At 42.1% G+C, this 16,281-nt stretch overlaps 1 protein-coding gene across 3 annotated transcripts in view; it reads right to left on the reverse strand.

Moving 5' to 3' along the window:
- The window catches only part of SIN3A (SIN3 transcription regulator family member A), a 66,682-nt gene that overhangs the window by 13,553 nt on the left and 36,848 nt on the right, over positions 1–16,281 (reverse strand). For all 3 annotated transcript variants that reach the window (XM_082855063.1, XM_082855061.1, XM_082855062.1), the window contains exons 10-17: positions 13,901–14,019; positions 13,113–13,323; positions 12,689–12,805; positions 10,070–10,308; positions 8,550–8,733; positions 6,909–7,482; positions 4,483–4,652; positions 486–659 (exon numbers count right to left, since the gene is read on the reverse strand). In XM_082855063.1, the coding sequence (XP_082711189.1) occupies positions 486–659; positions 4,483–4,652; positions 6,909–7,482; positions 8,550–8,733; positions 10,070–10,308; positions 12,689–12,805; positions 13,113–13,323; positions 13,901–14,019 (1,788 nt within the window). The remainder of the gene's footprint in view (positions 1–485; positions 660–4,482; positions 4,653–6,908; positions 7,483–8,549; positions 8,734–10,069; positions 10,309–12,688; positions 12,806–13,112; positions 13,324–13,900; positions 14,020–16,281) is intronic.

Below are 16,281 nucleotides of genomic sequence, written 5' to 3' on the forward strand. Positions count from 1 at the left end.
TAATTGAGCGAAATAAGTTCCAGAACATTTTGCCCAGTATAATCTTTTTCAAAATACATATTAGCATAGAAAAGTTTAGAAATGTCATCAATGATTATTTCTGGGAAGAACTGTAGGTGACTAGTTTTTCTTTTCTCTGCGTTTCCTATCTTTTCTACAACGACCATGGATTACACTTTTAAACAATAATATTTACGAAGCATTTAATACCCAAATAAATGTTCAGCGAAGAAGAATACAAAATTATAAAAATCATATGCAAGAGCTAATTTTTTTAAAAGGCAAGAAACAGACTACCCACAAGAGACTTCACTTTTCCATGTTTTTTTGCATTTCTTCCAGTGAGTTCACAGGCTCTCCAAGGAGGTCTAGGAGTGGAATCACTGGGTCAAAGTACCCTGGTATGGCTTTGACTTCTGGTGGAGAGCGCCCCAACAGCTCACACTGTCGTCAGCATGGTCCCTGACTACCTGAGTACCTCTCACCTTAAAGCAATTCTCATCTGACATGAGCTGCTCAGCCTTCCGCTGATATGTTGACTCCAGGAGGCTCCTTGAGGTCTGTGTATTCAGCTGGCCTCCAGTGGCCCCATTATTGTTTTCCGCCAGGTACAGGTCAGTCACTTGTACACAGATCTCATCACTCACGATGTGCTGCAGCTGGAATCAAGCAAAGGCAAGTCATCAGGGAACCAAAAATATAGTTCTCCCTGTCATACACTCAGCCTCCCTTTGGTGGTTCCAATCACTCAGCTCAAAAAGGTTTTTTCCAGGGCCTCCCTGGTGGCGCAGTGGTTGAGAGTCTGCCTGCCGATGCAGGGCATACGGGTTCATGCCCTGGTCCGGGAAGATCCCACATGCCGCGGAGCGGCTGGGCCCGTAAGCCATGGCCGATGAGCCTGCGCGTCCAGAGCCTGTGCTCTGCAACGGGAGAGGCCACAACAGTGAGAGGCCCGCGTACCGCAAAAAGAAAAAAAAAAAAGGGTTTTCTGGTTGATCATTTTAGAACATTAATCATACAAAACCACTATCTTATTTTCTTGGAGAATAACCAAGCCAAAATCTTCAACCATATCTCTGGTCCATGAATAAAATGTTCATATATATTTAAAAGCAAAACCATAAGCAACTCAGGTTAATGTGCTGCTCATTTAAAGTTCTAAGGAACTTAAGAAAAATTTTTTTACGTGAAAGAAAATTTCCATGGCTTCCTAATTTTATGGCACTTCTTTACCATTTACAATTTCCTTTCATACGTATTCTCAGTTGATCCACACAACTACCCTGGGAAGCAGGCTGGAGAAGGGTACCCTACTATATTGATATATGAGACAAATTTACATGTTAGATAAGAAAACTCACGTGTGCTAAGGTGAGGAGAGGGACTTCGGAGAACCATGAAAGCAAGATCCATGTCTACATTCACAGCCCTAGTACAAAGTCTGAAACTCAACAGGCACTGAGGAAGCTGTTACTGAATTAATCTGTCATGGGTACTCAGCTGAAGGAGCTGAGTTAGGACTAATATTCTTTCTAACACACCCCCTATTTTTCCACATCTGATAATAAAAGTATAGTATTTAAAATTGTAGGTAAATTAACTCATTTTCAACACAGGTCAATCACGACTGACTACTGGTAACTTCTGAAACTATCTTATTAAACTATCTGATGACTAGAAAGTTGAATCTTTCAGAGATTCTATTCTCATAGGTCATGACGATATATCTACTGTGAAATAAAGATTCTCTCAAATGAAACTTTACCCATTAAAATGCCAGAGAATGTGAAAAACAGATACAAGAAAGCAAAATGTTAATTGCAGTATCAATTTGTCTATTTTACTTTAAAATTCTCATAACCACTAAGCCATTCTATTTTTAGGAAGATACACTCTTTTTGAAGTGCTAGTAACTATGACAACTACTTATTTTTAACATTTAAAAAACTCTTAAGTGACAAGTATGTGTATTTGTAGATAAATGGACAAGGTGCAAGGTCAGAAGGGTGAGTGACCTGATGGTGGTAGCAAGGCCAGCAACTGGAGGTGGTTAAATTACAATTAGTCTATACAACGGCTTTTAATGTGACCATTAAAATAATGCTTATGATAACTTGCTAATACGGGGGAAGGCTTAAAATACAGTGTTTAAGAGAGAAAAAAAGCAGTGCATGTCCAAAGCATGGTCTCTATCATGTAGATACTTCTTTATACCTTCCTGTAAAAGGAGACCACGTCACCGACTCCCTATCCGCACCCTCTCCTTGGATATCTGACCCCTTCTAGTCTTTGGAAAGGGCAGCATTATAAATCCAGGGACAACTAGGCAACTCTCATCCCCACACTAGGCTGGTTAGATTCTCTCTCCTGCTAAATTGAAATGACACAATGAGTGTGTCTGGTAGACTTTTTACAGAGGAGCACCTGGATGGTTGGTAATGCCAGGGCCAGAGGCACTGCCGTGGCAAGTGAAAGCCTCAGGTGCTGGAGAAGCCTTGAGTACGTGCTGAGTGTTCATCTGAAGAGAGAAGCATGAGGATGGGGGAGATGTCCAGAAAGGAGGCATGCAGGAGAGGGAAAAAAAAAAACCTCCCCAGTCTAACCCCTAGATGGTCTGGCCATATTTTGAGTCCCACACCAGATGTCTGTGAGACTGCCTATTGTATTCTTAAGACAAAACCCTCTTAAACTAGTCTAGAAAAGTAAGATAAATATATGGTTTGACCTTGAAATATATGTTCTACCTCCAGTCAGCAATGAACTCTGGGAGAACAGCAAAGGAGATAAGGAGAGTAAGAAATGTTATGCCTCCAATTCAGGAGTTAAGCTGAGGAGCATAAACGTATTTTAAAAACAATGGATTCAGATTTCTGGATAAAACCTGTCTCCATAAAAAAAGATCGGACCTTACGTATTATTGACTCAAAATCATAACCAGGTGCTTCTAGTAAATAGACTAATTATATCTATTTAAAAAAACAACCTTGGGGGCTTCCCTGGTGGCGCAGTCGTTGAGAGTCCGCCTGCCGATGCAGGGGACACGGGTTCGTGCCCCGGTCTGGGAAGTTCCCACATGCCTCAGAGCGGCTGGGCCTGTGAGCCATGGCCGCTGAGCCTTGTTGTATTAGATTTTTAAAGTTGTACTGGTAGTATGAAAGACTTTATTTCTAGCTGTAGCAACAGCAAACTTGTAAACAGAAACATAAGCACATGGTAACTGAAGTCTTTTATGTAAATCTAGGGGACATTAACAGGCATTAGTCTCTCAAAAATTATGACCATAGCTGATTGTATACATGTAAAGATTTCTGTCCATCACCATTAAGACCCCTTAAGGGAAGGCCTAATAACCACTTCAACTTTCAGCTCTCTGCCTGACAACTTTTGCGAAGATGCCAAGATTCAGTTATGTGAAGCAACATTCCTTGACTCTGAGTAGATCCTGTGAGAGAGGTGCAGAGCCATGCATCCTTCTAAATTCAAGGTAAAAGCATGAGTACTTTGCGAAGGATTCCATATTTTATCTGAGGAAAACATTGAACAAGCTTTTCTTTCCATAGTAGCGGTGTGGACTCTAGAATTAGAATTGTCTTTTTAAAAGTTTTCACTTTGGGCTTCCCTGGTGGCGCAGTGGCTGAGAGTCCGCCTGCCGATGCAGGGGACACGGGTTCGTGCCCCGATCCGGGAAGATCCCACGTGCCGCGGAGCGGCTGGGCCCGTGAGCCATGGCCACTGAGTCTGTGCATCCGGAGCCTGTGCTCCGCAATGGGAGAGGCCACAACAGTGACAGGCCCGCGTATCGCAAAAAAAAAAAAGTTTCCACTTTAAAGAAAGTGGTGCACTATCAACAGACTCCGATCCCTTCAAAAGTTCAGAACTAAAGGCAAAGGAATGGAAACCTATTACATGTTATTTGCTATAAAATTATTGTTGTAAAGAACAACATATTTACAAACTTCCAGGGTGCCACAAGAATAAACCAAAAAACTAACTACAAATCTAACTCAGAGGGAATCTCAGATAGTGAGGTGGACAGAGTATAAAAGATGTTGTATGAAACCCTTCCTGTAAAAAGAATTTCAGATGTTAAATACGGAAAGTCCATAGAATTACCAACACCTAAAGAAGAGGAAACTGAGCTCATGCCTGGTACCCGACGTAAGAGCTGGGAGGGTAGGGCAGGGGGTCAGGACCAGTGCTGGGGGTAAAACATCACGTCTCAGGTAGGCTCATACTAACAGGGCACGCTGAGCAAAGCAAAGGAGTCAACCACATGGCTGAAGTACTCCCACTCTGTTAACAGGAGAAATCCGACATCACATCACATTAACCTCTCCCTCCCCTCTACAGAACCATGCGTTCATAAACATCATTATATGAGGAAACTGACTGCTTTCCCAACAGAAATCTTGCCTTTTCTCTTTCCTGAATCCATCTGTAGACTTTCTCCCTCACCAACCCTAGCCTCCGCCATGCCCTCACCTGTCTGACAATGCTCTGGATGAGTTTGTCCATGGTAAAGGCAATGTAGGCATGAATGGTAAACATCTCTCTTAGCGAATCTTCATACTGTGAAGAGTCTATGTTGCCATCCAGCAGGCTCCGCACCATATCCAGGAAAGCTGGGTAATAATCTTCTACATCAACGTCCACTGTGGGAGAGATGGGAGAGATGAGGCCTTACCCTGCTAAGAAAAGGCTGGAAGAGAAGGCAGGGCAAATCCCACAGCTGGCCTAAAGAGCACTTAACAGAACAAATCTAGGTGTTTAGTCTGCTGCAGAGAGATGAGATCTGACAGGTGGCTACAACCCCCAGCACTGTCTATTAAAGGAGAGTGACTCTGCAACTTTAACAGCGGCTTCTAACACTCCGACTGACCGTGCCTGAAAAACACTTATTTACAGTATGGCCTGGCTATGCGTGACAGGAGAGCAAAATATCCCAGGGAAGAAGTTTCGTCAAAAAGTTCTTGGCTCCCCTGCTAAGATAGGAACCTGCTCTCGCAGCCTACAAAGAGCATCCCTCACACAGGTCGCCTGCTCATACAGCTCTTTCAACGGAGCATCAAGGGCTGAAGAGAAAAGGCAGGCGGAACCATACTCTAGCACTAGGAAACCTCTCGGGAACAGAAAAAGAGGAGTGCAAATTAAATCCTCTATGAATAATGAAGTGATCTGCATTTGTCAAAGTCCTTTTGTTTAAAAATGGATTCCCAATATTGTACTTCACAAATTACGTTAAATGATTTGTACTTGCTGCATATGAATCACTTCAACCACCAGCTGGAATCTTATCAGTTGTTACAGAGACGTCTGGCAACTAGCAGTGTGCACAAGGAAAGGTGAAAGGACTCCACCTTTAGTTTACTAAAATAAGACCCATTTACATAAAGCTCAAAAACAGGCAACTCTGATCTCCAGCGCTGGCAATCAAGACTGTGGCACGACGGGGCTACCGGTTATGTTCTGTTTCTTGATCAGGGTGCTGGTTATCAGGTGTGTTTGCTTTGTAAAAATTCGCTGAGCTACACAATTCGGATGTGTATACTTTTCTGTCTATGTTTTGCACTTCAATAAAAAGTTCACTGAAATGAAAAAAAAATTACAACAAGAACTCTTTGTCTTTGACATTTAGTTACCTCTTTGTAAAATATAGGGGAAAAAAGGCTGAGAGCAAAAGCTGAGTCCATTTCCATTTATCTGAAGTGTGATGGATTCATTCAAGACAGGTTAAACAGGACAACTACTGTTTAAAAGAAGCAACTGGCTAGAGTTTCATTACAGAACATTACCTTGTTCGGATCCACAGCACAGGAACGGGCTGTGCTACTGCCATGAAAAAATGCTTTCATGTCAGAATAAAGCTGAGTGCTATTAGCGCAAACCACATGACCCATGATCAGTGTGAGGCTTGACATTATTACTCAAGAACAAACTGTAAGCCTCAAACCAGGTTAAGTCAATGGTCAAGCCAGGATTAGGTCATCTTCTGTCTCATTTCTACCCAAGCAGATGGAATCACTATACTGAAGTCTCTCAAGCTAGTATTAATCCAGATAAAGGCTTTTAGAATTAATTCCCAGGTTCATTAGCTCTTCAACAGATAGAAGGCCAGGGCTTCAAATGGGCTTCTTACACCAGTAACAGTTTTTTTTTTTTTAAAAAAAAGGAAAGAAAAGAAAAGAAAGGATAATTCACTCCAAAGATTGGCTATTTCCTAAAGAGCACAGAAGAAAGGCTTCACAAAAAAGCTTCTGGCTCACAGCTTAAGTACCTAACTTATGACCTGAAGAGATATCTAGAAGCAAGCAGCATAGGATTACTTAGAGGATATGGTGGCTTCCTTAATCCTCATTTATTTTCCTTTTCCTGAGTCTTCTATCTTCATTCCTGCTCTGCCTGTTCTGCTGTCTCAAACCATCTCTTGAGTCCCCATCTCCTCTTTTGCATCTGTCTCAGGCATGAACAACTAGGAATTTATGTTCTGTCATGGAATGAAACCAACTATGACGTTTGAGTCACGTCTCTGTCCTTTCAAACACTTTGCAATAACCCAGAGATCTGCCATTTGGGAAACTGACAGTAACTGACACCCACTTCCCTGGTGTCCATAGTACCAGCTATTGAGTGTCCATGATCCAAGCAGTGCACAGGGTGCTTCGCATATTTTCTCCAATTGTCCCAACAACCCCAAGAGACAAGTAGTACCTCCATTTTACAGGTAAACAGGTTCACAGAGTTTAAGTAAGGTCAGACAACCAGTAAACTGCGGTGCTAGGATTTGAACCTAGCCAGCCTCTAAGGCCTGCCTGTGCTCTATGTATAAAAGAAAGCAGTCCTGAGTCTAACTAGGCCCTGAGGTCCCCAACCCCTCACATCTTCTGTAGACTGACAATCTAAGCACTCACTAGGTTCTTTGAGACGTAGCTGGATGGCGGGGCTGTCACTCTTGTCTCGCTTTATGCCCAACACTTCCCGTTCCCACTCTCTCTCTCGGTTTTCTTCTTCAATTTGCCGTTCAGCCTGGGAACAAATCCGCAGCAGCCTCAAGCAGAGTATCTGGTGCAGTCGCATAAAGATATACCAGTTATTATTAACATAGAAGAGGTTGTATACTTCATCCATCCCTCTTAACTTCTGAGCTGCTGTGTTACTGAACAGTAGCTTGGACTTAGGGGGACTGCCCCCAACACCATTGTGCTTCTTAGCCGCCCCTGTGGCTTCATCTACATCCATCTCTTCTTCTTCCTCTTCCTCTACATCCGAGAGATCACCTCTCTGAGCAAAGAGCAGATCTGGAATAAAATGATGCATGATTTGCTTGATTTTATATTTGTCCTCCTTTTGAATGCCTGTCTGCCTCTTCACATGGTGGATAATCAGAGCAGCAGCATCTTCCAGAATCTGTTTGTCTTCATAGGCAAGTGAGAGGTGTGGGCCAACAGGTACACCAGCATTTTCTTCCGTAGCCTGCTCTTGCCTCTAACAGGAGAGAGAGACAAAGTATTACGCGACGTACCTACAGGAACAACAAACAGACCTATGAGACTACACCAGCAGTACTTTCTATTAACCACAGTGGCCATTATTTTCTAACCCAAAACTTCCAGAAACAAAAAGATGATGTGTGAGATGTGGTTTGATACCAAAATGATCGGTGCCTTCCAGACATTGAAGACTTATAAGAGACAATGGGACAGAACTGGGACCATCTTTTAAAATTCCGGATTAGTATTTATGGAGGATACGATATGAAGTCTAGGATTTACTTTAAAATCCTTCTGGGGTGGGAGTGTGGATGGTGGCAGATATAAAAAAATTGGCAAAATAGAGGTGATTAAGTTTATGTGAGAGCTCATTTTACTATTCTCTCCCCTTTTGTGTATGTTTGATAGTTTCGTAATACAAAGTTTTTTCAAATTCAAGATCACACCACTTCTAGGAATTCTCAATCACACTGTATTTGTTTCTATCCATCCCCTAAGACTGTGAGCTCAAAGAAAGCAGGATTAATTTCTTATTCATCTCTGTATCCTAGCTCCCAGTACTCTATATAATCCTGGTAAGGATGCCGAATAAACAAGGATTAGGAAGAGTCTAGGGGGAGTTCTCTGGCGGTCCAGTGGTTAGGACTCCACACACTCAGTGTGGAGGGCCCAGCTTCGAGGAACTAAAATCCCACAAGCCACACAGTGCGGCCAAAAAAAGAAAAAGTCTGGGGATCAATGATAGTATTTTAAGCTGTGGGAAGTTGAGATGGGCTACGTGAAGGAATATAAGGTACTGTTGGAAGGAAACAGATAGGGAGAGAAGTGGGAGAGGTGGGTAGTGGGCATGAACTGAAACCAGGATGGGAAACTAGTAAAACAGCTTAGTGAGGCTTAGATTTAAAATGGTAGAATCGGGAATAGAAGTCTATGCTATGAAGCAAGAATCAACAAGTTTTGGAGGGTCTCACATTCATATAACAAAGGTAATCTGCAGCAGTCAAAGCTACGCTGAACATACAGACTGGGGACGTCGCACAGATGTAGAGACCTCCAGCTCACCTCATCATAGATACTCTCAATCTCGTTGAGTAAGCTCTTAGACCTCAGGACCTTGGTGTCATTTTGTTTAAAGTTGATGCCTTGGTGGTCCAGAGATTTCAAGTAGTATTTCTCATTTTGCTCTCTCCACACCTTGTTAAAGCCTCTCTGAGCTTCTCGCCATTCTTCCTCTTTCATTTTCAACCTAGTGGAGTGGAAGGTGGAAAAACAAGACATGGGAATCGAGATGAGGGAATTTTAAGGCAGGGAGTCATACTGGAATCCTGGCTCTGCCATATTAGCCATATAAGACTGTCTCTTTATCAGTAAAATAGGGGTAACAGCACCTAATCTCATAAGGGTTTAGAAGCAAGAAATATGTCAGGTTTATTTTATTTCGAAGGTCAAAAGATATAGCAGATCTGCCAAAACTGTTGGCAACTTCGGGGTAAATTTTATTCAAACCAGTCTTGAACTCTGATACATGAGAAACTTACTCATTCAAGACTTACTTTGGGGAAGTAATTTGTCCCAAAGTCAGAAATCTTGCCAAGAATAGTTATTTCTCAAACAACATTCCACAGAATACCCTAGAAAAGGAGGTTCTCTTCCTTGGCCAGCTAAAACAAAGTGAAACAAGTTTCTTTGCTACAGGACTTCTGAGAATGTTTATTATGCTAATGTAAATGCAAAAGTCTAAGAGCAGAGAACTTGCAGAATAACGTTCCTCTGGCCACAGTTTGGAAGTTCTAATGAGAACGACTGATCCTGATACTCTAGAAGAGAGGAGAGTAAAATCAAAACCAGCACTAGAACTGAAGAATATCCTCCATCTCAAAGACAAAAGTTAAATGCTACTGGCAAGGCGAGGAACAGCTTGTGCCAGCTCTTGAGGAGAAGACTAGGGAGGAACAATAAAATCTGGGCACTTGTGCATTGTGCAGCAGGTAAGTTTTCACCAGGTGATACAGACAGAGGCCCCTATGAATCTTAGCTGGGATTCATAGTGTAGTACAGAGTGCCATGTGCTTGGAGGAGCCTGGGGCTCAGCCCTGGCCTCCTCCATGATACCTAGCCTTAGGTGGCTTCAACAGCCCCTCTATACCTCAGGCTGAAGTTTTGTTATGAGAAAGAAGACATTCTTGGTAAAAATGGCAAGCTAAGTCTTTTTTAACAACACATATCAATTTTACAAAGACAATGTGATTTTTCTTATTAAAAAACAAAGATGTGAACATTGGTTAGTACTGAGTGACAGGAACATGGGTGGCTGTTTTCTTCTTTGTTCTATTTTAAAATATTACCTCAAACACACAGAGCATTCCACTATGGACTTTAAAGGTTTGTTCTCCACTGCTGGCTACACAGAACCCCATCGGGAAGCTCCACTACCCCACACTCCACCTGATTTCCCACAACCAGGGTTGGGGAGAAATGGAGGTCTCATGGGATAACCAAGTCGAAAAGGAGACTCTTATTTAATGGGACACTAGTCTGTCAAGGAGCACACTGAAGCATGAAGGGCATATTCACTCAGGTACCTTTTAAGGACAATTGGGACGGCAATGGAGGGGTTCTTCCTCAGACCATCAATGATGTCAGCTGCTTTATCAGCATATATCCTTTGGAGGGCTTTTCGATGGATGACTTCTGATGTGCCCCCGAGGGTGTTGTCCAAGCGAAATTTGGCTTGTTCCTCAGCAGACAAGCGGGAAAGCTTCTTCTGTATTGCTTCCAGAACCCGGATCGTTGCCAGATTAGTCTCTAAAACTACATCAAGCTAAAGAAAAAGACAAAGTATGTTCAGGACCCCAACCAGAACAGAATAGCTGTCAGGCGTATAAGGTAGAAGAAGTCAAACTCCTTGGATTTGAACCCTGGCTCGCCATACCATAGCCATATAAAACTGTGTCCTTATAGGTAAAACAGGGATAACACCACCTACTCTCATAAGGTTGTTTTCTGGATTTAACAGTACAATCCATGTAAAGGATTTAGCACGACGCCAGGCACGCAACAAACATCCAATAACTGATGGCTAAGCGGTAGTTAATACTTGTACCACCAGCAGTGTGCTTTACTTAGGACTACTGGCCCCCGGCCCCCACACCAGAGGGACCTAATAGGAAACAACCTTACAGACACTTTCCCCTGAACTTTCATGAATTACTAAGATGTTACAAACAATAACAACCACTACAACGAAATCCCAAAAAGACCATTCAAGATTACCAATCAGTCTCATGAGTAAGGTTTTTCAGGGTAACTTGAAATGTTTAAATATTTAATAGCCTTGTTCCACATCTAGTAATAATAAGAGCAGTGGCTATCATTCCTTATGGACTTCAATGTCGTATCTGTGGGTAACCATTTAAATTCTTACTGAATTTCTGGCATTTTATTTTCTGGCAAGGGCTTAGCCCTGATCTGGTTAAGGATATGACTAGCAACCTTTGAGTTAACTTTTTTCCAAGGCTTAACACAAAATTCTCCAGATGAGAAAAAGAAAATGAAATAAATGAGCAGTCTCAAGGGTCTATGACCAAATGTCTGTGTGTTTCCTAATTTTTGTAGTTTCAGGACTATGGCAGTCATTTTGTCAAATATTTCTGGTCGTCCCCCCACTTTTCCCCAGTTATGGATAAATGATGGATTGAACTTCCTGGCTCCCTTGTGATTAGATAGGGCCATGCAACTAGTTCTAGCAAATGAGTTTTGCACAGGTGAGTCAAAGCAATGTCTATTACCTCTAGGCTAGAGCATTTAAGGGTGCAAGATCCATCTGAGCTCTTTTTCCCTCTAGTCACTGGCACTGTTCAAGATGGTGGCACTCTGTCAGCCTAGGTCCCCAAGTAATTCTGATGAGCAGAATCTCTTGCTAAACATCATGCACATGTAGTATGATGAAGAAATAAATCTATTTTTATAAGCCACTGAGATTTGGGGGTTGTCTGTATTGCAGGAATGTTAACCTATACTGATGTATAAAGGATTCAAACTAGTCCATCCCATCCAATCCTAAGTATGTGCATGTGCACACACACACATTTCTTGCGTCTTAACTCTCTGCAAGTGGGAAATGAGGCTGTTGCCTCTCATTTGCAGGCATACTAGTCAAGAATAGGAATATCCTGTCAAAAACAGAGGCCAGTCTCTGCTTTCTCACACATCATCTAAACTTACTAAACATAGGTAAAAAAGAAATGCTTTCTTTAGCTTGATAAAACTTTCTATAGAAGTTAACATCTGTCACGATTGAGTTTTCTGCAAATGGTTGAAGCTCCTCATAAACGCTGGGGCAGAGATGGCCAACCGCCTGCCAGTGGCCAAGCAACATGGGGCTCTTCATTCAAAACATGCCAGAAACAGATGAAGCAAGTGTGAAGGGGGATAACTGGCAGAGAGCTAAATCAGTATGGATGAAAAAAGGAGCAAAATATCTCCCATCCATATGAATGAGCAGGGGCAGTCGGTTTTATATAATAAATACATTAAATAGGATGCACGTAATTTTACCTCTCAAGACACAGTTAACATTCCATTTTTGTTGCTATCAGTGAACTAGACACTGAGAATTGAGTCCATTTTCAGTACTCCCACTCCTGGTATTGGGGCTGTCTACCAGCTCATTTCTTCACTCCAGCTCTTCCTTTCCCAACTACTTTAAAATAAAGTCCCTAACTCAACTTTCTTTCAAATGGAGCCAAATCAATATCAGAAATATGAAAGAGGAGTTCCAGTTCTCACAGAAGAGCTGGTTTGCTAACCATTTTAAGATACCTGCTAAAAATAATACACACTTTAAGATAAATAATTTAAAACAGCTGCAAGAAAGCCCACTAGGTCTTAAGATACTGATTTTACATACCATGTAGACACAATAACCTTTAAAACGCTATTGAAAATTCAAAGGAGTATTATTCAGCCATCAATGGATAATTTCAGTTACAAAGGGTAAGTAACATTTGTCATAAAAATATTACTAATATATTTGACAAAGTCGTAAAACATGGTAAATACAATAAGCATTTACCACAGAAGAACGTGAGCCTCTTGCTCCTTTGTCTTAAAAAACCAACCCTCCTAGGTAGGTATTTAAGATATCCTCTTGTCCCAAATCTCCCATTTCCCCAAATTTCAAATGATAAAGGAACTTGTACCTCAAAACGTTCATCTTCACAACGATAGATATGTTCTTCATACTGAGTTTTCTTGGAACTAACAAAGGTGGAGTCCTCAGACCAGGAGGGGAAGGAAACCCAGGTATCATTTAAAACCTTTGGGTAAAAGAAGAGAAATTGAAACAAAAGTGTAACAAAGTTTTCAGGTGATTCAGCGTTCTCAATAAAAAAGACAACACTTTAGGGGAGGGAAGAAACAGTTAACATTACAATTTTCACCTTTAGCAAGTTTAAAAAGATAGTAAGAAAAAGGCTCTCAATAAAGGTATAAAACATTTTCTTTTGAAAAAAGACAGAAAAGCATTTTGATTTCCTCATTCATGTAAATTCTCCATCCCAGGTACCACTCCCTTCTGGAGGAAGCTGCGGATTCAGGGCTGATCCTTTCTCAGGGAGGTCTTACCTCTTTACAGAGAGGGGTCCGTCCTGTACACTTGGGCTGCTGGTAACTCTTTGGCAGGGCTCGATAGCTGGAGCCCAACCGTTTACAAGAGGCATAATCTATCTCCATGGCAATGCCCTCTGTGGCTCGTTCCTTTGGAAAGGTTTCCAGATGTACAGACTCCTTATAGCCCAGAAAGTTTTTAAACCAATTAAACAATTCTGGGAATTTCCTGAAGAATCAAACCAAAAATTGGTGAGCAATTAGAAGCATGATGCAGTAAGCCTGAGGTGTGACTACCACTATCTGGTGTTGGCTCAGAACTCTACTACCATTGGACAAATTCCAATGACAATTATTATTTCCTGCCTAAGAAGCAGTACTTCTGAATACTTGGCTTCTCCTTTTCTTATAAAGTGCTCTAAGACCAATTAAGGTGGTGATGGAAGAACTGTACCAGGCAATAACAAGCCATTTTCTAATGAGGAATATTGCTTCAATGTTCAGATAATTCTTAGGTTGTCAAAGTCAAGATTCTAGAACCCTGGAAGAGATTGGTCTCTATAAAACCTCCAACATTGGTCAGGGGATCAGGAGACCACTAGTCTTGGCCAATGTCCTCTCTGCCTATTTTTTCATCTCCCAAGTTGAACTAGAAGACTTCCCAGAGGACTCTCTTGACACCGACATTTTATGAGTCAACTGACCCACCACAATCAAATTAATTTTGCCTATCACATACTCCCACAAACTAAGTTTTATTTCACCTCCATATCACACATCAGGGCTAAGCTCCTGACTCCACTTACCCCAGGAACGGAGAGACTAACTGCACAAGCTCTGCCCGAGAGATCACCTCCTGGTTAAAGATAACAAGACAGCGCAGGAAATTTTCATAGGCCTCTGCACTCCGCAGAGCCTTGCGGACCTTATGGAGACAGCCGAAAGAAAAATAATTAAGCAAGGAATCAAGAGATCCTGGATTGCTTTTAAAAGACTGGGGAAATTTGAACTGTATTTGACAATATTAAGGAATCTATGTTGGTTTTCTTAGATGTGTTAATGCTTATGCTTGAAAAAAGGTATCATTTAAAAAGGAAACAGTAAAATACTTATGGATGAAATAATACATTATCTGAGATTTGTCCCCAAATAAGAGTATAAGAGTATACATGAAACAAGTACACCGGGTAGGAATTGAGAACCGCTGAGGTTAGATGGCGGTGGCATGAGGAGTCATTTTACTGTTCACTTTAATTTTACATGTTTAAAGTTTTCCGTAATAAAAGTTCTGAAAAAGAGATCCTGGAGTAAAGAAGACATTCACCGTCTCACATGCCTGATTCTCTGGACCATATCAGAGTTACCCAAGCTTTTATTGCCTCTCCTAACAGGTATGTACAGAAAGAATCTTTGACAACACTCTTTTCGAACTCTGGTAATCTTGAATAATGACCTTTTAAAATAAGGTACTTTTTGTCCTCTGACCTGATTCTTTTCCTTTCTCCATTTATAATATTGAGAATTTTAATATCCAAAATGCTTTAAAAAATGGCATAGACAAAGTAATACTAGCCTGGCGAGATGAGCAATCTGGACTTTAATTTCATATATAGATATGTAATTAGTATTGTGGGGGGTGGAGACCCTCACACCAAGCCAAGCGGTTTATCAAAAACCCCTTCTCCAGGCTCCCATATACTTTTCATAACGATCCATCAGTAGACACTATACCGAATGTGTACCTTCAGAGCAAATGACGAATATTTACTTTTAATTTTTATTAACTTGTAAACATATACAAAAGCAGACAGAATAGTCTAACGAACCTCTTGTACTCACCCAGCCGCAATGATCAATACATAATAAATTTTGTTTCATCTATGCCCATTTCCCCCACCACTGAATTTTAAAGCAAACTCCAGACTTTTCATCTACACACACTTCAGTATGTATCTCTAAGAAATAAGTACTTCAAAAATGACCAAAAAAAATACCACCACTCTTAAAAATTAACTTACTCGGTCCCCCATCCCTCACCCTTTCCTTACCATTTGTTGGTTGTGACCTGGACTTCTACATTTGTCTCAAAAGCACCAATGCCCGGGCTGCCCTCAGAAATGGTTCAAGTCAGAGCCAGGGATGCTTAACTGTTTTGCAGCACAGCTCACACAGGCAGAGAGCAATCGGGAGGCACCAATCATGGAGATGCTAAATCATTTGCCCTTTTGCAAAAACACAGAGGTGAGGGGCTTCCCTGGTGGCACAGTGGTTGAGAGTCCGCCTGCCGATGCAGGGGACATGGGTTCGTGCCCCGGTCTGGGAAGATCCCACATGCCGCGGAGCGGCTGGGCCCGCGAGCCATGGCCGCTGAGCCTGCGCATCCGGAGCCTGTGCTCCACAACGGGAGAGGCCACAACAGTGAGAGGCCCGCGTACCGCAAAAAAAAAAAACAAAAAAAAACCCCAGAGGTGCAAGACAGGTTAAGTCACCACCAGATCAATCCAGGCTGGTTCCTGCCAGTGAGAAGTCTGATGTTTGCCAGCTACCATGATGAAAGTAGTCTGCTAATCAAGTTGACTACAAGGAGGAAGTCAGGCACATTACCACACAACACCGTTCAGACCAGTAATCTCAACTCTGGCTGCTCATTAGAATCACCTGGGGAGCTCTGCAAACATACAGTTAAATCAGAATTCCCATGAACCCAATATGCGATACCACAAATAAGTATCACAAGCAATCAGAAGGTTAAAAGTCATCTTAAGTCCTCAACAATTGGTGCACTGACACTCCCCACTATACAGATCTGGATAGCTACAGCAGGGAGTTCCAGATATCTTTTTTTTTTTTTTTCTTGCTGTACGCGGGCCTCTCACTGTTGTGGCCTCTTCCGTTGCGGAGCACAGGCTCCGGACGCGCAGGCTTAGCGGCCATGGCTCAGGGGCCCAGCCGCTCCGCGGCATGTGGGATCTTCCCAGACCAGGGCACGAACCCGTGTCCCCTGCATCGGCAGGCGGACTCTCAACCACTGCGCCACCAGGGAAGCCCCCAGATATCTTTTGAGAGTAATATCATGCATTTCTTTTAAAGCTTTCTTCCACCATAGCAAATGCTGTATTTTGTGGTAGCTACTTCACAAAACTGAAGCAAACAATGCTACCATTTCTCCAGCTGTGCTAATAGTTCT

Source organism: Leucopleurus acutus, assembly GCF_964270905.1.
Source record: "Leucopleurus acutus genome assembly, chromosome: 1".
In the NCBI taxonomy this organism is placed as follows: Eukaryota; Metazoa; Chordata; class Mammalia; order Artiodactyla; family Delphinidae; genus Leucopleurus; species Leucopleurus acutus.